This window comes from Saccostrea echinata, unplaced genomic scaffold (assembly GCF_033153115.1).
Source record: "Saccostrea echinata isolate AGI-Se365-2 ecotype Australia unplaced genomic scaffold, CSIRO_AGI_Sech_v1 ptg000110l, whole genome shotgun sequence".
Lineage (NCBI taxonomy): Eukaryota > Metazoa > Mollusca > Bivalvia > Ostreida > Ostreidae > Saccostrea > Saccostrea echinata.
The window spans coordinates 59697-81856 of NW_026889859.1; the positions used below are offsets into that span (position 1 = coordinate 59697).

At 34.5% G+C, this 22160-nt stretch overlaps 1 protein-coding gene across 1 annotated transcript; it reads left to right on the forward strand.

Moving 5' to 3' along the window:
* The first annotated feature begins 185 nt into the window (after window positions 1-185).
* Window positions 186-5045, forward strand: LOC133177269 (uncharacterized). Its single transcript, XM_061312336.1, has 5 exons — window positions 186-291; window positions 824-1306; window positions 1696-1966; window positions 2242-2351; window positions 3076-5045. Exons 1-5 carry the CDS (start codon window positions 186-188, stop codon window positions 4563-4565), a joined length of 2460 nt encoding a protein of 819 aa, XP_061168320.1. The 3' UTR covers window positions 4566-5045.
* Window positions 5046-22160: the final 17115 nt, after the last annotated feature.

The following is a 22160-nucleotide window of genomic DNA, read 5'->3' on the forward strand; positions in this document are numbered from 1 at the left end:
ATGTTCCTGTGCGCATCCACCGTTTTTTATTTATATAAACTAAAGTAAACTGACTAATTCACAATTTATTTATAATAATTTCAGTTAAAAAATATTATCAGAAATGTGAGATATCCGTGAATTGGAACTTTGGAAGAATAAGTTACGAAACGAAATAGCTTATGCACGATTTGCCCAAGAAAAAAATGGCGTCAAAAAAACGCGGGCCATATGCAGGAACATCGAGGACATCGAAGTGGAGAAAACAAGAGAAAGAGCAAGAACACGAGTCAAATGTTGAGGAAATTGCAGGTATATAGAGTTTTTTTGGTAGTAAAACGGTTCTGAATCTGTATAAATTTTATTGATTAATTAATTACGTGCATACATTTGGAAAGGGGAGTCACTCTATTGGTATTGTAAATAATAATGAAAAAGGGTGTCCGTTGATGAAATTAACGAGTGGAACTACGACGGCAAATTTATTGTGTACAACCTTCCTTCCCAAAATTTTAATCAAATGATGGGTATAATGCAGTTCATAAGTGATTTATAATTTTATATACACCAGTCATGAAGCCAGTTTTGAAATACAATGAACCTGAATAACTATAAATTATTTTAAAAATAACATTAGAGTAAGAAAAATTTTAATATGTGCAGCTTACTTTACAATTCTAAGAACTTTACCAAAGAAAAAAAATATAGTAATGAAAACAGTGTTATAAATTTGATGATGAATTATTTTATTTAACATTTAATAATAATAATTATAGCATCAACTTTTTCTATTTTATTTTATCCACCTCATCCCATTACAATAATGTATTACTATTTACTTTAGTTTCAGAAACAATTGAAGAATTAACCGATTACAATGATGAAGTTCCAAATGAATTTGACATAATGGTGGAAGAAATGCTGGAGGAAGAAAAACAGAAGTTAGACCAAAAAAGTAGTGATAATCAGAGAAATATTGACAATGAACCTATATATCAAGGAAGCAGGCTTACTGTTAGCATGAGTATGCTGCTGATTGTAACATTTGCTACAAGACACAACTTATCAGGAGTTGCCCTTTGTGATTTATTAAATCTTATTGAAGTGCATTGTCCTCCAGATAATATATGCAGGGCAACCCTTACAATGTACCAAGACTTTTTTAGGCATTTGAAAACGCCTCTAATATACAACTATTTTTGTGAAAAGTGCTTCCTCAGCATTGAAAAGGATGCAAAATATGAAAAATGTCCAAACTGTTCATTGACTAGCATAAAATATTTCATCACCATACCCCTAAAGGACCAAATGGAAACAATTTTGAAAAGTGAGTCATTTTCATTTTAGACTTATTTTATCATTCTAGCTTGCAAGTAAGATGTAACTAGCGTTTAACCATAAATTTTATTGCAGTGATTATCAATGATATAATAAAAATTTTGGCCATGTGTTAATATCATGAAGGACTGTTTTGGGGCCCTGCACTGACATGCATGTGAAAGAATTAGAAATAAAATCAAACTTTAATACTGTTAAATTTAATAAAAGTATTGGTAAATACATACGCCATATTTAATACTACATACAATAGATAGTTGTCAATCCACAAAATTCCCTCCATGGCAAAAAAAAATGTAACAATGTAAAATTCACTTTAATGTATATCCAACAAATATATTGATGATTTCATTTTATATTGTATGATGTATTTTTTAGGACCAGGCGTTCTTGACATTATAAGAAAAAGCAAAATTGAAAGGAGTGAACTTGGGAACACATCCATTATTGAAGATGTCTACAATGGAAATGTATACAAAACTCATTTTGATAGTAGTGGTTTTTTCCATGGAACAACCAAGGAAGAGAGGAATCTTCAATTGCACCTTTCTTTTCAAATTAACACTGATGGAGTTGCTGTGTTCAAGTCATCTAAATTTGGTGTTTGGCCTCTGTATGCAGTTATCAATGAATTGCCACCTGATGCAAGGTACCAGTTACAATTTGATTAATTATATGAATTCGGAAATTACGGTACTCTTAACATTCAATGATAAACATACAGTAAAACTTAATTCAATGATAAACATACAGTTAAACTCGTTTATAATGAACAGAGATATAGTGATATCTCGATATAACGAAGTTTTTTGGAGATAGCGAAGTAAAACCATTGGTCCCTATGACTTCGTTATAACCGAGCTTTACTGTAAATAACTCTACTGTTAACAACTTAACACTATTTTCTCTAAAATTTATTGCTAGATTCACAAGAGAAAACCGTATCTTCTTAGGACTATGGTTTGGAACTCAGAAACCAAATATGAAACTACTTTTTGGATCCTTTTTGAAAGAATTCAATTTGCTTTTTACAGGTGTGTATGTTATATTTTATGCCCCTGCCATGAAATTGCAGGGGTGCATATGGTGTAAACTGTTACCCTGTTCCATCATTCCGTCCTGAAGATATTTTTAGTTTCCGCTGAAGGGATGTATATATATATAAAGTTGATAATGCATTCAGGTCAAATTTGAACTTGGTTCCGATCTAATGATTTTTAACAGAGTTATGAATATGTCTCTTGGACTTTGAGAAAAAAAGAGAAATCTTCTGTTCAAACAAATAAATCAATATGTAACAAAACCTTTTAATTGATTGATTGATTGTATGTTGTTTTACGTCTCATTCAAGAATTTTTCATTCATATAGAGACGTCACCATACACCGGTGAAGGGCTTCAAATTTTGACCTTTACTCGGCACTCAGGGCCATTGAGCATGGGGGATCTTTATCGTGCCAATGCCTGCGGTGACGCGGGACCTCGGTTTTTAGGGTCTTATCCGAAGGACCCGCAACTTTCACTTCAAAGTGCCGAGCGCATGGCGAAGGAACAGTTGCTACCCATTTTTTATTGACTTAGGTCAGTCGCGGCCAAGATTTGAACTCACAACCTCCCGATCACGGAGCGAGCGCTCTACCGACTGAGCTACCGTAAACAGTAAAAATCCCCCCAAAATATGCATTGCAATTCCATGCCATAAATATGTTGTTCAAAATTTCATATATCAGTAAATATGAATATTTTTAAATATTTTCAGGCATTCCCATGAGTATTAAAGAAGAACAGTTAACAGTTAAAGCCATTCTTCTTAGCTGCACAGCTGATGCACCAGCGAGATGTTTAATGATGGATTTTGTCCAGTTTAATGGTAATTATGGGTGTCCTTGTTGTCTATCTCCTGGAGAAACATTTGCAATATCGGCAACAGGGAACTCGCATATATACCCCTACAAGTCAGAAAGTAATGAAGGCCATGACGAGTTAAGGACAATGGAGGAAACCAAAGCTACAGCGCATCGAGTAGAAACGGAATATTTGAGTGGAAGAAGACGAGATCCTGTGCCAGAAATGGGAGTCAAAGGAATATCCTTTTTGATGTCATTTCCAAAGTTTGATTTAATCAAAGGTACTGGCATAGATTATATGCACTGTGTTTTGCTTGGTGTTGTTAAGATGATCCTAGGGCTTTGGATTGATCAAGATCACAAAAATGAGCAATGGTCTCTTAGAAGCCATATTGATGTACTTAATGATAGAATCAAAAAACTAAGACCACATTGTTTGATTTCACGCCTACCAAAAAAAATTGATGAGTATGGTGACTGGAAAGCATCTGAATTTAGAACATTTCTTCTTTATTACTCTGTACCCCTTTTGGAAGATGTACTCCCTTCAAAATATTATGATCATTTTTGTAATTTAGTACTTGGCACTTTCTTACTTTTAAAGACTTCAATTTCACAGACTGATCTGAAATTAGCGAGATGTTGTTTCAAAAGATTTTGTATTGGTATAGAAGAACTTTATACGGAGCGTTACGCTACATTTAATGTTCATTGTCTTTTACACTTGTGTTCAAAAGTCGAAGATTTGGGACCACTTTGGTCCCAGTCTTGTTTTTTTTATGAAGGATTGAATGGTGATCTTAGAAATCTTTTCCATGGTACACAAAAAATTGATCTCCAAATTGTAACTGCTGTATGCATTCAAAATAAAATTCCTGAACTTGTTGACAAATTAGAAATAGGTTCTGTGAAGTCTTTTTATCAAAAGATGCAGTCATCTTTGCAACAGTCATTTACTAGGATATGTATTGGACTTAAAACTTTTGTGGTTGGCTCTATAAAGGCCTTTTTGCCTGAGGAACATGTTACACAATTACTGGAAAATAAGTTTGGAAATGTTGCTGAATATCATATCTTCTACAGAGTTTTACACAATAAGATAATGTATTATAGTGAGGAGTACAAGCCTGTGAAAAAAAGAAACTCCTATACATGTAAGAACAAGAGTGGTATTTGTCAGATTAGATATTTTTTACAGTGTGCAACTGAAAATGGATACACATATGTTGCTGTTACTAGAATACTTAATGTACAGAAATCTTGTACAAATGTTTGTCAAGTGTCCATTGGTTTAACAAATGTAATACTTGTAGATGATCTCGAGGAACCTGTCATGTACATAGATATTGATGAGAGAAAAAAGCAGGTGGCATTTTTCCCAAATCTTATTGAAAAAGATTAATATATTTAGTTGTCCATTGATTGTTTCAATGTCAGACTAAGAGTTTTTGTATACACTGTACTTACTAGCATTTACCACAAACTGTCATGAAGCTCATGTACAAAATGTAGTACAAATGTATGTCAATTAAGTGTCCATTGGGGTACCAAATATTATGCTAGCATATAGAGGATATATACTGAGGAACCTTTTATGTACATGAATATTGATAAGAAAAACTATGTAGAATTTTATCCAAGTATTATTGAAAATGATATAATAAAAGATACATTAATATTGAAACATCATGTCTATTAGTATATTTTCAATGTCAGAACAAATAGTTTTTTTACACATGTATTTTGCATTTCCCACAAATCCCTTTGAACACCTGGTATTTAACTTGGTCTCAAATTTCATGCAGATGTTTTTAAGACATCATATAATATATCTTATTAAAAAGTCACCATTAAAACAGCTGTAATAAACATTAGATTTTAATTATTGCTGCATTTTTTCACAGTTATTAAGATAATGCAAATACAGCCAATTAATATATTGGCAAAATATGGTATACCTTCAGAATCTAAGTGATAAAGATATTGCAGTACAAATGCAGTACCTTTGATGCCAGTACATATATCTAATTATGATAAAGATAATGCAGTACAAATGCAGTACCATCAATACCAGTATCTAACTGATAAAGATAATGCAGTACAAATGCAGTACACCTATGACAGACTTGTGAATGATAATGATAATGCAGCAGAAATGCAGTATACCTTTAATACCAGTATCTCAATAATAAAGATAATGCAGTAGAAATGCAGCTTATTTGCAGTACAAAAGCAGCATATGAAATTTTGTGTCACTGAAAAGAAAATACGAAAAGTTTTTGCAGCACATTTTCAGTATATTTACAGTAGATTATTAGAATATACTGCTGCGCAGTACATTATGCTAATAAGTACTGCAAATATACTTCATTTTTGCAGTAGACATTAAGTACAATTGCAGCGCTATAGCAGCAAATACTGCATTTGCAGTATCTGCTGCAATTCTGTAAAGGTCCAGCAGGGATCGAACCCGGTACCATTGGTTTGAAAGGCAGTTGCGCTAACCACTGCGCTACGCATTCCGATAAAATCGGTAAGTTAATTGTTTAAGACTATAGAAGAAATGCGAGCGTATTTTTAGAATCGGTAGGGGAAGAAAGAAGTTCCGTAAAAGGAAATAGTTCCTGAATTTGCAAGCAGTATATAAAATAATAAGGGACGTGCTGCGTAAGAAAACGTTAACACTGTTCCCTAATGAAAATGTATTAATGAACTGTAGCCCGATTCATCGATATTGTGAGCATGCTGAATTTTTTGTAAATAGCTTCGTTGTAAGCTTAAAAGATCGGGTTCGGATTTTAACATTTCTGACTGAATATCCTGAAATAAATATGAAACATTTAAATAAGCATTTCTTTGGGTTTAATTCAATAAGTGTAGCCCAAATTAAATTCCCAACATGCATTTTTAGAAGGGAAACACGACAATGAAAGCGAGAATTGTTTTTAATATACCGAAAATCGCTATTTCTGGAAACTGATTAATTCTAAATAAAAATCAAATAAATTCCAAATGTTAAAGAAAGAGAGAATGCTTGGTATTAAAATGTCGTATCATATCGGGAGAATTAAATGCCACTAAAGACATCTGAAGAAATAGCCGATAAAAGGTTTAGATCATTTCTTCGTTCACCTGCACTTAAATTTCAAACACAACAGCACTTGTAGTTTTTGCCGTGAAACTTCATGACTTCTATAAACTTACAAGACTCACCGTAAAACTCTCCAGAAAGTTTCTCTGAGGTCTATACTACATTTGTACCAAATTTGGTGTCGATCCGAGGTCTGGTTTGAACTCTGGAGTAATATTCTACATTGTTGTTGATGTGATTTTTTTTTTTTTTAAAGAAGTTGGGTGGGGGGGGGGGGAAATTATTTATTTTGTGCCTCTTTTAAACTACGAATTGTAACTACTTCCACATCCTTAAGCCTTATTGTGACCTTTGAGTCAAGGTCAAAGGTCAAGTCAAAGGTCAAGGTCATTCCAAAAAAAAAAAACAAACTTTACTTTCTGTATTTTTACCTGATACTGGAGCTGGATGCATGTCCTAACTTTTCTATTTGACCCGATGTCAAGGTCAAAGGTCAAGGTCAAAGGTCAAGGTCATTTGGTGAATTTCTATATTTTACACATATATGAGGGATTTCTTATGTTTCTAAATGACCTTGACCTTTGACCTTGACCTATATTTCAAGGTCAAAGGTCAAATATGCCTATGCAGTTGGTCCCATGTCTCTAGGTTAAAAATAAGTTCATTAAATGTAAGCAGCGTAAACTTTCAGGGGCAGTAACTCATACAAGGGACCAAAGAATGCTTTCGCAATGATAGAATGAAGAGAGTACTAAATGAGTCAAAGACACTGATGAAGGTTTGGAATCTCTAAGTTTACGGTTTCGGAGGAGTAGCGATAACAAGGTTTTGTTGCAAAAGGGGTGACAACTTTTGAATGGGTCAAGCTCGGGGGACAAGAATGAAATCTTTGAAATAGTTTTAGAAGGACATATTAAAGATGCAAAGATATTCAGTATATGTTGAAAGACAAAAGAAATATTAAAAAAGCTAATTTTCTCATATTTTGAGTGACCTTGACCTTTGACCTCTATATAAATTTCAAGGTCAAAGGTCACACATGCCAATGCCATTGGTCCCATGTCTCTATGATTAATCGCTTTCATTTTTTTTACCTATTCGCAAACTCCAAAAACTTTCAGGGGCAATAACTCATAAAAGGGGTTTACAAATCCTTTCGCAATGAAAGAGTGAAGAGTCTTCTAAATTAGTCAAAGACATTAGTGAAGGTTTCGTATCTCTACGGTTTAAGGTTTCGAAGGAGTAGCGATAACAAGCTTTTATTGTGAAAGGGGTTGTAACTCCTTGAGGGGTCAAAGTTCATATACGCAGGGTCAACTATAAAAATCTTTTACGAAGTGCATTCTTATGGACCATAAATCTTTTTGATAACTTTTGAAACAAAAAACCATTCGGCGGAAAAATAATAAAAATAACTAGTAAACTAATTGTTCAGAGAACAATTAGAGGTCTTTCCACCTTTTTAAGTGTTTCCGTGTCATTTGGGCTGAAAAAAAATGAAGAAAAATGCAATAAATGCAACAGGAAAAAAAAAAAAAAAAAACTCCTCCAGCTGGGATCGAACTCAAAACCCTTGGTTTGAAAGGCAGGTGCGATAACCATTAGGCCACGCACTCCAATAACAATAGTGCGTTAAAATGTTTAGGACTATAGAATAATTGCAAGCGTATTTTTAGAATCGGTAGGGGAAGAAAGAAGTTCCGTAAAAGGAAATAGTTCCTGAATTTGCAAGCAGTATATTAAATAATAAGGGACGGGCTGCGTAAGAAAACATTAACACTGTTCCCTAATGAAAATGTATTAATGGACTGTAGCCCGATTCATCGATATTGTGAGCATGCTGAATTTTTTGTAAATAGCTTCGTTGTAAGCTTAAAAGATCGGGTTCGGATTTTAACATTTCTGACTGAATATCCTGAAATAAATATGAAACATTTAAATAAGCATTTCTTTGGGTTAAATTAAATATGTGTAGCCCAAATTAAATTCCCAACATGCATTTTTAGAAGGGAAACACGACATTGAAAGCGAGAATTGTTTTTAATATACCGAAAATCGCTATTTCTGGAAACTGATTAATTCTAAATAAAAATCAAATAAATTCCAAATGTAAAAGAAAGAGAGAATGCTTGGTATTAAAATGTCGTATCATATCAGGAGAATTAAATGCCACTAAAGACATCTGAAGAAATAGCCGATAAAAGGTTTAGATCATTTCTTCGTTCACCTGCACTTAAATTTCAAACACAACAGAACTTGTAGTTTTTGCCGTGAAACTTCATGACTTCTATAAACTTATAAGACTCACTGTAAAACTCTCCAGAAAGTTTCTCTGAGGTCTATACTACATTTGTACCAAATCTGGTGTCGATCCGAGGTCTGGTTTGAATTCTAGAGTAACATTCTACATTGTTGTTGATGTGATTTTTTTTTTTTTTTTAAGAAGGGAGGGGGGGGTGAATTATTTATTTTATGCCTCTTTTAAACTACGAATTGTAACTACTTCCACATCCTTAAGCCTTATTGTGACCTTTGAGTCAAGGTCAAAGGTCAAGGTCATTAAAAAAAAAAGAGGGAAATCTTTACTTTTCTATGTTTTTACCTGATACTGGAGCTGAATGCATGTCCTTACTTTTCCATTTGACCCAAGGTCAAGGTGAAAGGTCAAGGTCAAAGTTCAAGGTCATTTGGTAAATTGCCATATTTTACACATATATAAGGAATTTCTAATGTTTTTAAATGACCTTGACCTTTGACCTTGACCTATATTTCAAGGTCAAAGGTCGAACATGCCCATGCAGTTGATCCCATGTCTCTAGGATACACCGTTTAAAAAAAAAGTTCATTAAATGTAAGCAGCGTAAACTTTCAGGGGCAGTAACTCATACAAGGGACCAAAGAATGCTTTCGCAATGATAGAATGAAGAGAGTACTAAATGAGTCGAAGACACTGATGAAGGTTTGGAATCTCTACGGTTTACGGTTTCGGAGGAGTAGCGATAACAAGGTTTTGTTGCACAAGGGGTGACAACTTTTGAATGGGTCAAGCTCGGGGGACAAGAATGAAATCTTTGAAATAGTTTTAGAAGGACATATTATAGATGCAAAGATATTCAGTATATGTTGAAAGACAAAAGAGATATTAAAAAAGCTAATTTTCTCATATTTTGAATGACCTTGACCTTTGACCTCTATGTAAATTTCAAGGTCAAAGGTCACACATGCCAATGCTATTGGTCCCATGTCTCTACGATTAATCGTTTAGAAAAAAATTAATTATTCGTAACCATTAAAAACTTTCAGGGGCAATAACTAATTAAAGGGGTTTATGCAACCTTTCGCACTGAATAGATTGAAGAGTCTACTAAATTAGTCAAAGACATTAGTGAAGGTTTCGTATCTCTACGGTTTAGGGTTTCGAAGGAGTAGCGATAACAAGCTTTTATTGCGAAAGGGGTTGTAACTCCTTGAGGGGTTAAAGTTCATATACGCAGGGTCAACTGTAAAAATCTTTTGCGAAGTGCATTCTTATGAACCATAAATCTTTTCGATAACTTTTAAAACAAAAAACCATTCGGCGGAAAAATAATAAAAATAATAATAATAATAATAACTAGATGAGATCTCGTTGCGAGCAACGAGTAGGTCTTCCGTCCGATTTTTCGAAAAGATGAGATATGATTTTGACTATGACCTTTGTCAAAAGATAATAATTTATAGACTTCCCTAATTAGATTTCATTCTTTTGATTTATATAACATTATCAAAGAGCTATAGATGACATGCTTTTGGCCCCTCTGAGCCTCTAGTTTTAGGGGTCAGCCCCTTTTTCTTGATATCAATTGAAAGGTCTTGTGATTTTAAAAACGTTTTCTTCAAGAAATATTCAGAGATTTCTTTTCGTTGTGGAGATATGCTGAATGGAAATATTTAAGAGCCATCCCTAAAAGTCCTAAATGGGGTCGTTTTGGAAAAATTGAAAGGGTGCATATTGTTTAGAACATTATTCTGACCATCTTTTGTTTAATATTGCTTATCAAAATATTCCACCTTTTCGAGATATAAAGCGTCAAAGATGTAGCATTCTGGCCCCTTGTGACCCCTTATACGTAACATATGATCAGAATCTTATCATATATTGTTGTAAATCGTTAAGATAAGCATGTTTGCTTCAGTAATGTATTACAAATTATTGATCGTTAAAGAGTTATAGATGAAAGACTTTTGGCCCCTCTGGGCCCCTAATTTGAGGAGTCACCCCCTTTTTCTTCATATCAAATAAAAGGTCTTGTGGTTTTGAAGAATTTTTGTTCAACAATTATTCAGATATTTCTTTTCGTTGTGGAGATATGCTGAATTGAAATATTTAGGGGCTGCCCCTCCAAGTCCTTATTGGGGCCGTTTGACAAAAATTGAAAAGGAGCATATTGTTAAGAACATAATTCTGACTATCTTTGGTCTGTATTGCTTATCAAAATATTCCCCCTTTAAGAGATATAAAGCGTCAAAGATTCAGCATTCTGGCCCCTTTTGACCCCTTGTTACGTAACGTATGATCAGTATCTTATCATAAATTGTTGTAAATTGTTAAGATAAGCATGTTTGCTTCAGTAATGTACTACAAGTTATTGATCGTTAAAAAGTTAAAGATGAAAGACTTTTGGCCCCTCTGAGCCCCTAATTTGAGGGGTCAGCCCCTTTTTCTTGATATCAAATGAAAGGTCTTGTGATTTTGAAGACTTTTTGTTCAACAACTATTCAGAAATCTATTTTCGTTTTCGAGATATGCTGAATTATAATATTTAGGGGCCAACCCTTCAAGTCCTTAATGGGGTCGTTTTGGAAAAATTGAAAGGTTGCATATTGTTTAGAACATTATTCTGAACATCTTTTGTTCAATATTGCTTTTCAAAATATTCCCCCTTTTTGAGATATAAAGCATCAAAGAATTAGCATTCTGGCCCCTTTTGGCCCCTTATTACGTAACATATGATCAAAGTTTTAAAACATATAGTTGCAAATCGATAAGATGAACATTTTTGCTTCAGTAATTTATAACAAAATATTGATCGTTCAAGAGTTATACATGAAAGACTTTTGGGCCCCCTGAGCCCCTAATTTAAAGGATCAGCCCTTTTTTCTTGATATCAATTGAAAGGTCTTGTGATTTTAAAGATTTTTTGTTCAACAACTATTCAGAAATCTATTTTCGTTTTCGAGATATACTGAATTGAAATGTTTAGGGGCCAGCCCTTCATGTCCTTAATGGGGCCGTTTTGCAAAAATTGAAAGGTTGCATATTGTTAAGAACATTATTCTGAACATCTTTTGTTCAATATTGCTTTTCAAAATATTCCCCCTTTTTGAGATATAAAGCATCAAAGATTTAGCATTCTGGCCCCTTTTGACCCCTTATTACGTAACATTTGATCAAAATTTTAAAACATATAGTTGCAAATCGATAAGATAAACATTTTTGCTTCAGTAATTTATAACAAAATATTGATCGTTCAAGAGTTATACATTAAAGACTTTTGGCCCCTCTGAGCCCCTAATTTGAGGGATCAGCCATTTTTGTTTGATATCAAATGAAAGGTCTTATCATTTTACACATCTTTTGTAATACATGTTTTAACAAAATATTTACAGGTAAAAAGATATAAAAGAAAACGTATCAAATTTTGCGAGATGTTTGTGAGCCTATTTTTCGAGCCCAGGCGAGCTTCAACGCCATTTGAGCTGGAAAGATATAGATGCCCAATTGCACATCTACAATCTTTCCTCTATCTTCACTGAAAATCTTAACTCAATAGCTTTAGTCGTTTAGGAGGAGATTCCAGGACAAGCCGACCCTCTGAAAATCAGAAAATCGTCAATATCTCACGACCGGAAGTGACGTCATCAAAAAAAAAAACTATCAAGATCAATTAAATATCTTTTACATCTGAAAGTTTGGTGTAAATCGGCCCAGCCGTTTCTGAGAAATCGCGTGCACAAAATCGGTTGGAAGAAAAATAATAATAACTAGATGAGATCTCGTTGCGAGCAACGAGTAGGTCTTCCGTCCGATTTTCCGATAAGATGAGATATGATTTTGACTATGATCTTTGTTAAAAGATAATAATATATATAGACTTCCCTAATTAGATTTCAATCCTTTGATTTTATATACATTACCAAAGAGCTATTGATGAATTGCTTTTGGCCCCTCTGAACCCCTAGTTTGAGGGGCAGCCCCTTTTTCTTGATATCAATTGAAAGGTCTTGTGATTTTGAAAACGTTTTGTTCAACAACTATTCAGAGATTTCTTTTCGTTGTGGAAATATGCTGAATGGAAATATTTAGGGGCCACCCCTCCAAGTCCTTAATGGGGCCGTTTGACAAAAATTGAAAGGGTGCATATTGTTTAGAACATTATTCTGACCATCTTTTGTTCAGTATTGCTTATCAAAATATTCCCCCTTTTCGAGATATAAAGCGTCAAAGATTTAGCATTCTGGCCCCTTGTGACCCCTTATTACATAACATATGATCAGAATCTTATCATATATTGTCGTAAATCGTTAAGATAAGCATCTTTGCTTCAGTAATGTATTACAAATTATTGATCGTTAAAGAGTTATAGGTTGAAGACTTTTGGCCCCTCTGAGCCCCTAATTTGAGGGGTCAGCCCCTTTTTTTGATATCAAATGAAAGGTCTTGTGATTTTGAAGACTTTTTGTTCAACAACTATTCAGAGATTTCTTTTCGTTGTGGAGATATGCTGAATGGAAATATTTAGGGGCCACCCCTCCAAGTCCTTAATGGGGCCGTTTGACAAAAATTGAAAGGGTGCATATTGTTTAGAACATTATTCTGACCATCTTTTGTTCAGTATTGCTTATCAAAATATTCCCCCTTTTCGAGATATAAAGCGTCAAAGATTTAGCATTCTGGCCCCTTGTGACCCCTTATTACGTAACATATGATCAGAATCTTATCATATATTGTTGTAAATCGTTAAGATAAGCATCTTTGCTTCAGTAATGTATTACAAATTATTGATCGTTAAAGAGTTATAGGTTGAAGACTTTTGGCCCCTCTGAGCCCCTAATTTGAGGGGTCAGCCCTTTTTTCTTGATATCAAATGAAAGGTCTTGTGATTTTGAAGACTTTTCGTTCAACAACTATTCAGAGATTTCTTTTCGTTATGGAGATATGCTGAATGGAAATATTTAGGGGCCACCCCTCCAAGTCCTTAATGGGGCCGTTTGACAAAAATTGAAAGGGTGCATATTGTTTAGAACATTATTCTGACCATCTTTTGTGCAGTATTGCTTATCAAAATATCCCCCCTTTTCGAGATATAAAGCGTCATAGATTTAGCATTCTGGCCCCTTGTGACCCCTTATTACGTAACATATGATCAGAATCTTATCATATATTGTCGTAAATCGTTAAGATAAGCATCTTTGATTCAGTAATGTATTACAAATTATTGATCGTTAAAGAGTTATAGGTTGAAGACTTTTGGCCCCTCTGAGCCCCTAATTTGAGGGGTCAGCCCTTTTTTCTTGATATCAAATGAAAGGTCTTGTGATTTTGAAGACTTTTTGTTCAACAACTATTCAGAGATTTCTTTTCGTTATGGAGATATGCTGAATGGAAATATTTAGGGGCCACCCCTCCAAGTCCTTAATGGGGCCGTTTGACAAAAATTGAAAGGGTGCATATTGTTTAGAACATTATTCTGACCATCTTTTGTTCAGTATTGCTTATCAAAATATCCCCCCTTTTCGAGATATAAAGCGTCAAAGATTTAGCATTCTGGCCCCTTGTGACCCCTTATTACGTAACATATGATCAGAATCTTATCATATATTGTTGTAAATCGTTAAGATAAGCATCTTTGCTTCAGTAATGTATTACAAATTATTGATCGTTAAAGAGTTATAGGTGAAAGACTTTTGGCCCCTCTGAGCCCCTAATTTGAGGGGTCAGCCCCATTTTCTTGATATCAAATGAAAGATCGTATCATTCTGCACAACTTTTCTTCTATATGTTTTAACAAATTCTTAACATGTATGAAGATATGAAAGAAAAGGTGTAAAATTTTGTGAGATGTTTCTGAGACATGTTTTGAGCCCTACCGAGCTTCGGCGCCTTTTGCGCTAGAGAGATTTGGACACCTGCCTGCAAATCTACAAACCTTCCCCTACCTTCACTGAAAATCTTGACTCAATATCTCAAGTCGTTTCGGAGGAGTTTCCAGGACAAGCCGACCCTCTGAAAATCAGAAAATCCTAAATATCTCGAGATGGAAAGTGACGTCATCAACGAAAAAAATTTCCAATAAGGTTCAGATCAATACCTATCAGATCTGAAAGTTTCATGAAAATCGGCCGAGACGTTACCGAGAACTTGCGTGCACAAAATCGGTAAGAATAATAATAATAATAATAACTAGATGAGATCTCGTTGCGAGCAACGAGTAGGTCTTCCGTCCGATTTTTCGATAAGATGAGATATGATTTTGACTATGATCTTTGTTAAAAGATAATAATATATAAAGACTTCCCTAATTAGATTTCAATCCTTGGATTTATAAACATTATCAAAGAGCTATCGATGAATTGCTTTTGGCCCCTCTGAACCCCTAGTTTGAGGGGTCAGCCCCTTTTTCTTGATATCAATTGAAAGGTCTTGTGATTTTGAAAACGTTTTGTTCAACAACTATTCAGAGATTTCTTTTCGTTGTGGAAATATGCTGAATGAAAATATTTAGGGGCCACCCCTCCAAGTCCTTAATGGGGCCGTTTGACAGAAATTGAAAGGGTGCATATTGTTTAGAACATTATTCTGACAATCTTTTGTTCAGTATTGCTTATCAAAATACTCCCCCTTTTCGAGATATAAAGCGTCAAAGATTTAGTATTCTGGTCCCTTGTGACCCCTTATTACGTAACATATTATCAGAATCTTATCATATATTGTTGTAAATCGTTAAGATAAGCATCTTTGCTTCAGTAATGTATTACAAATTATTGATCGTTAAAGAGTTATAGGTTGAAGACTATTGGCCCCTATGAGCCCCTAATTTAAGGGGTCAGCCCCTTTTTCTTGATATCAAATGAAAGATCTTGTGATTTTGAAGACTTTTTGTTCAACAACTATTCAGAGATTTCTTTTCGTTATGGAGATATGCTGAATGGAAATATTTAGGGGCCACCCCTCCAAGTCCTTAATGGGGCCGTTTGACAGAAATTGAAAGAGTGCATATTGTTTAGAACATTATTCTGACCATCTTTTGTTCAGTATTGCTTTTCAAAATATTCCCCCTTTTCGAGATATAAAACATCAAAAATTTAGTATTCTGGCCCCTTGTGACCCCTTATTACATAAAATATTATCAGAATCTTATCATATATTGTCGTAAATTGTTAAGATAAGCATCTTTGCTTCAGTAATGTATTACAAATTATTGATCGTTAAAGAGTTATAGGTGAAAGACTATTGGCCCCTCTGAGTCCCTAATTTGAGGGGCCAGCCCCTTTTTCTTGATATCAAATGAAAGGTCTTGTGATTTTGAAGACTTTTTGTTCAACAACTATTCAGAGATTTCTTTTCGTTGTGGAGATATGCTGAATGGAAATATTTAGGGGCCACCCCTCCAAGTCCTTAATGGGGCCGTTTGACAGAAATTGAAAGGGTGCATATTGTTTAGAACATTATTCTGACCATCTTTTGTTCAGTTTTGCTTATCAAAATATTCCCCTTTTTCGAGATATAAAGCGTCAAAGATTTAGTATTCTGGCCCCTTGTGACCCCTTATTATGTAACATATGATCAGAATCTTATCATATATTGATGTAAATCGTTAAGATAAGCATCTTTGTTTCAATAATGTATTACAAATTATTGATCGTTAAAGAGTTATAGGTTGAAGACTTTTGGCCCCTCTGAGACCCTAATTCGAGGGGTCAGCCCCTTTTTCTTGATATCAAATGAAAGGTCGTATCATTCTGCACAACTTTTCTTCTATATGTTTTAACAAATTCTTAACATGTATGAAGATACAAAAGAAAAGGTGTAAAATTTTGTGAGATGTTTCTGAGACATTTTTTGAGCCCTACCGAGCTTCGGCGCCTTTTGCGCTAGAGAGATTTGGACACCTGCCTGCAAATCTACAAACCTTCCCCTACCTTCACTGAAAATCTTGACTCAATATCTTAAGTCGTTTCGGAGGAGTTTCCAGGACAGGCCGACCCTCTGAAAATCAGAAAATCCTAAATATCTCGAGATGGAAAGTGACGTCATCAACGAAAAAAATTTCCAATAAGGTTCAGATCAATACCTATCAGATCTGAAAGTTTCATGAAAATCGGCCAAGACGTTACTGAGAACTTGCGTGCACAAAATCGGTAAGAATAATAATAATAACTAGATGAGATCTCGTTGCGAGCAACGAGTAGGTCTTCCGTCCGATTTCTCGATAAGATGAGATATGATTTTGATTATGATCTTTGTTAAAAGATAATAATATATAGACTTCCCTAATTAGATTTCATTCTTTTGATTTATATACCATTATCAAAGAGCTATAGATGACATACTTTTGGCCCCTCTGAGACCCTAGTTTAAGGAGTCAGCCCCTTTTTCTTGATATCAATTGAAAGGTCTTGTGATTTTGGAAACGATTTTTCAAGAAATATTCAAAGATTTCCTTTCGTTGTGGAGATATGCTGAATGAAAATATTTAGGGGTCACCCCTCCAAGTCCTTAATCGGGCCGTTTGACAAAAAAGTGAAAGGAAGCATATTGTTTAGAACATTATTCTGACCATCTTTTGTTCAGTATTGCTTATCAAAATATTCTTCCTTTTCGAAATATAAAGCGTCAAAGATTTTGCATTCTGGCCCCTTGTGACCCCTTATTACGTAACATATGATCAGAATCTTATCATATATTGTTGTAAATCGTTAAGATAAACATCTTTGCTTCAGTAATGTATTACAAATTATTGCTGGTTAAAGAGTTATAGATGAAAGATTTTGGCCCCTCTCAGCCCCTAATTTGAAGGGTCAGCCCCTTTTTCTTGATATCAAATGAAAGGTTTTGTGATTTTGAAGACTTTTTGTTCAACAATTATTCAGAGATTTCTTTTCGTTGTGGAGATATACTGAATGGAAATATTTAGGGGCCACCCCTTCAGGTCCTTAATGGGGCCGTCTGACAAAAATTAAAAGAGTGCATGTTTTTTAGAACATTATTCTGACCATCTTTTGTTCAGTATTGCTTATCAAAATATTCTTCCTTTTCGAAATATAAAGCGTCAAAGATTTAGCATTCTGGCCCCTTGTGACCCCTTATTACATAACATATGATCAGAATCTTACCATATATTGTTGTAAATCATTAAGATAAACATCTTTGCTTCAGTAATGTATTACAAATTATTGCTGGTTAACGAGTTATAGATGGAAGAATTTTGGCCCCTCTCAGCCCCTAATTTGAAGTGTCAGCCCCTTTTTCTTGATATCAAATGAAAGGTTTTGTGATTTTGAAGACTTTTTGTTCAACAACTATTCAGAGATTTCTTTTCGTTGTGGAGATATACTGAATGGAAATATTTAGGGGCCACCCCTTCAGGTCCTTAATGGGGCCGTCTGACAAAAATTGAAAGAGTGCATGTTGTTTAGAACATTATTCTGACCATCTTTTGTTCAGTATTGCTTATCAAAATATTCTTCCTTTTCGAGATATAAAGCGTCAAAGATTTAGCATTCTGGCCCCTTGTGACCCCTTATTACATAACATATGATCAGAATCTTACCATATATTGTTGTAAATCATTAAGATAAACATCTTTGCTTCAGTAATGTATTACAAATTATTGCTGGTTAACGAGTTATAGATGGAAGAATTTTGGCCCCTCTCAGCCCCTAATTTGAAGTGTCAGCCCCTTTTTCTTGATATCAAATGAAAGGTTTTGTGATTTTGAAGACTTTTTGTTCAACAACTATTCAGAGATTTCTTTTCGTTGTGGAGATATACTGAATGGAAATATTTAGGGGCCACCCCTTCAGGTCCTTAATGGGGCCGTCTGACAAAAATTGAAAGAGTGCATGTTGTTTAGAACATTATTCTGACCATCTTTTGTTCAGTATTGCTTATCAAAATATTCTTCCTTTTCGAAATATAAAGCGTCAAAGATTTAGCATTCTGGCCCCTTGTGACCCCTTATTACATAACATATGATCAGAATCTTATCATATATTGTTGTAAATCATTAAGATAAACATCTTTGTTTCAGTAATGTATTACAAATTATTGCTGGTTAAAGAGTTATAGATGAAAGACTTTTGGCCCCTCTCAGCCCCTAATTTGAAGGGTCAGCCCCTTTTTCTTGATATCAAATGAAAGGTCTTGTGATTTTGAAGACTTTTTGTTCAACAACTATTCAGAGATTTCTTTTCGTTGTGGAGATATACTGAATGGAAATATTTAGGGGCCACCCCTTCAGGTCCTTAATGGGGCCGTCTGACAAAAATTGAAAGAGTGCATGTTGTTTAGAACATTATTCTGACCATCTTTTGTTCAGTATTGCTTATCAAAATATTCTTCCTTTTCGAAATATAAAGCGTCAAAGATTTTGCATTCTGGCCCCTTGTGACCCCTTATTACGTAACATATGATCAAAATCTTATCATATATTGTTGTAAATTGTTAAGATAAACATTTTTGCTTCAGTAATGTATTACAAATTATTGATGGTTAAAGAGTTATAGATGAAAGACTTTTGGCCCCTCTCAGCCCCTAATTTGAGGGGTCAGTCCCTTTTTCTTGATATCAAATGAAAGGTCGTATCATTCTGCACAACTTTTCTTCTATATGTTTTAACAAATTCTTAACATGTATGAAGATATGAAAGAAAAGGTGTAAAATTTTGTGAGATGTTTCTGAGACATTTTTTGAGCCCTACCGAGCTTCGGCGCCTTTTGAGCTAGAGAGATTTGGACACCTGCCTGCAAATCTACAAACCTTCCCCTACCTTCACTGAAAATCTTGACTCAATATCTTAAGTCGTTTCGGAGGAGTTTCCAGGACAAGCCGACCCTCTGAAAATCAGAAAATCCTAAATATCTCGAGATGGAAAGTGACGTCATCAACGAAAAAAAATTCCAATAAGGTTCAGATCAATACCTATCAGATCTGAAAGTTTCATGAAAATCGGCCAAGACGTTACCGAGAACTTGCGTGCACAAAATCGGTAAGAATAATAATAATAATAATAATAATAATAATAGGGAAAAAGAAACCGAACGAAAACAATAAGGTCTTCCGTTGGAGACGGAAGACCTTAATAATAGGGAAAAAGAAACCGAACGAAAACAATAAGGTCTTCCGTTGGAGACGGAAGACCTTAATAATAAACAGAACAATTTCAATAGGTCTTTCCACAGAAAGGTGGAAAGACCTAATAAAACACTAGTAAACTAATTGTTCAGAGAACAATTAGAGGTCTTTCCACCTTTTTAAGTGTTTCCGTGTCATTTGGGCTGAAAAAAAATGAAAAATGCAATAAATGCAACAGGAAAAAAAAAAAAAAAAAAACTCCTCCAGCTGGGATCGAACTCAAAACCCTTGGTTTGAAAGGCAGGTGCGATAACCATTAGGCCACGCACTCCAATAACAATAGTGCGTTAAAATGTTTAGGACTATAGAATAATTGCAAGCGTATTTTTAGAATCGGTAGGGGAAGAAAGAAGTTCCGTAAAAGGAAATAGTTCCTGAATTTGCAAGCAGTATATTAAATAATAAGGGACGGGCTGCGTAAGAAAACATTAACACTGTTCCCTAATGAAAATGTATTAATGGACTGTAGCCCGATTCATCGATATTGTGAGCATGCTGAATTTTTTGTAAATAGCTTCGTTGTAAGCTTAAAAGATCGGGTTCGGATTTTAACATTTCTGACTGAATATCCTGAAATAAATATGAAACATTTAAATAAGCATTTCTTTGGGTTAAATTAAATATGTGTAGCCCAAATTAAATTCCCAACATGCATTTTTAGAAGGGAAACACGACATTGAAAGCGAGAATTGTTTTTAATATACCGAAAATCGCTATTTCTGGAAACTGATTAATTCTAAATAAAAATCAAATAAATTCCAAATGTAAAAGAAAGAGAGAATGCTTGGTATTAAAATGTCGTATCATATCAGGAGAATTAAATGCCACTAAAGACATCTGAAGAAATAGCCGATAAAAGGTTTAGATCATTTCTTCGTTCACCTGCACTTAAATTTCAAACACAACAGAACTTGTAGTTTTTGCCGTGAAACTTCATGACTTCTATAAACTTATAAGACTCACCGTAAAACTCTCCAGAAAGTTTCTCTGAGGTCTATACTACATTTGTACCAAATCTGGTGTCGATCCGAGGTCTGGTTTGAATTCTAGAGTAACATTCTACATTGTTGTTGATGTGATTTTTTTTTTTTTTTTAAGAAGGGAGGGGGGGGTGAATTATTTATTTTATGCCTCTTTTAAACTACGAATTGTAACTACTTCCACATCCTTAAGCCTTATTGTGACCTTTGAGTCAAGGTCAAAGGTCAAGGTCATTAAAAAAAAAAGAGGGAAATCTTTACTTTTCTATGTTTTTACCTGATACTGGAGCTGAATGCATGTCCTTACTTTTCCATTTGACCCAAGGTCAAGGTGAAAGGTCAAGGTCAAAGTTCAAGGTCATTTGGTAAATTGCCATATTTTACACATATATAAGGAATTTCTAATGTTTTTAAATGACCTTGACCTTTGACCTTGACCTATATTTCAAGGTCAAAGGTCGAACATGCCCATGCTGTTGATCCCATGTCTCTAGGATACACCGTTTAAAAAAAAAGTTCATTAAATGTAAGCAGCGTAAACTTTCAGGGGCAGTAACTCATACAAGGGACCAAAGAATGCTTTCGCAATGATAGAATGAAGAGAGTACTAAATGAGTCGAAGACACTGATGAAGGTTTGGAATCTCTACGGTTTACGGTTTCGGAGGAGTAGCGATAACAAGGTTTTGTTGCACAAGGGGTGACAACTTTTGAATGGGTCAAGCTCGGGGGACAAGAATGAAATCTTTGAAATAGTTTTAGAAGGACATATTATAGATGCAAAGATATTCAGTATATGTTGAAAGACAAAAGAGATATTAAAAAAGCTAATTTTCTCATATTTTGAATGACCTTGACCTTTGACCTTTACAAAAAATTCAAGGTCAGAGGTCACAAAATCTAATGCAGTTGGTCCCAAGTCTTTACGACTTATCGTTTAGAGAATTTTGTCATTATTCGTAAACATCAAAAACTCTCAGGGGCAGTAATTTATCAAAGGGCTCAACAAATCGTTTCGCAATGAAAAGATTGAAAAGTCCTCTCAAGTAGTCGAAAACATTGGTGAAGGTTCTGTACCTCTACGGTTTACGGTTTTGAAGGAGTAGCGATAACAGGCTATTCTTGCAAAAGGGGCAATAACTTCGTAAGAAGTCATGGGTCAAACACGGGGGGTCGGTTTTCGAAATAACTTTTAATGTCCAGTATCATGAACTATAAAGTTTTTCGATAAGTCTTGTGGTTTCAAAAGTCCGGGAAGAAAAAAAATAATAATAATAAACATAAGCATTTCAAGAGGTCTTTCCAAGGAAAGGTGGAAAGACCTAATAAACAGAAGAATATCAATAGGTCTTTCCACAGAAAGGTGGAAAGACCTAATAATAAACAGAAGAAAATCAATAGGTCTTTCCACAGAAAGGTGGAAAGACCTAATAATAATAAACAGAAGAAAATCAATAGGACTTTCCACAGAAAGGTGGAAAGCCCTAATAATATGTGTCGAAAGATGAAAGAGACATAAAAAGTTCATGTT

What these genes read in the sequence shown, in the direction of transcription:
- LOC133177269 (XM_061312336.1), top strand. Translation starts at nt 186, where the DNA reads ATGGCGTCAAAAAAACGCGGGCCATATGCAGGAACATCGAGGACATCG. An exon ending in AAATGTTGAGGAAATTGCAG is followed by an intron (nt 292 to 823) that starts GTATATAGAGTT and finishes TATTTACTTTAG; the next exon opens with TTTCAGAAACAATTGAAGAA. An exon ending in GAATTGCCACCTGATGCAAG is followed by an intron (nt 1,967 to 2,241) that starts GTACCAGTTACA and finishes ATTTATTGCTAG; the next exon opens with ATTCACAAGAGAAAACCGTA.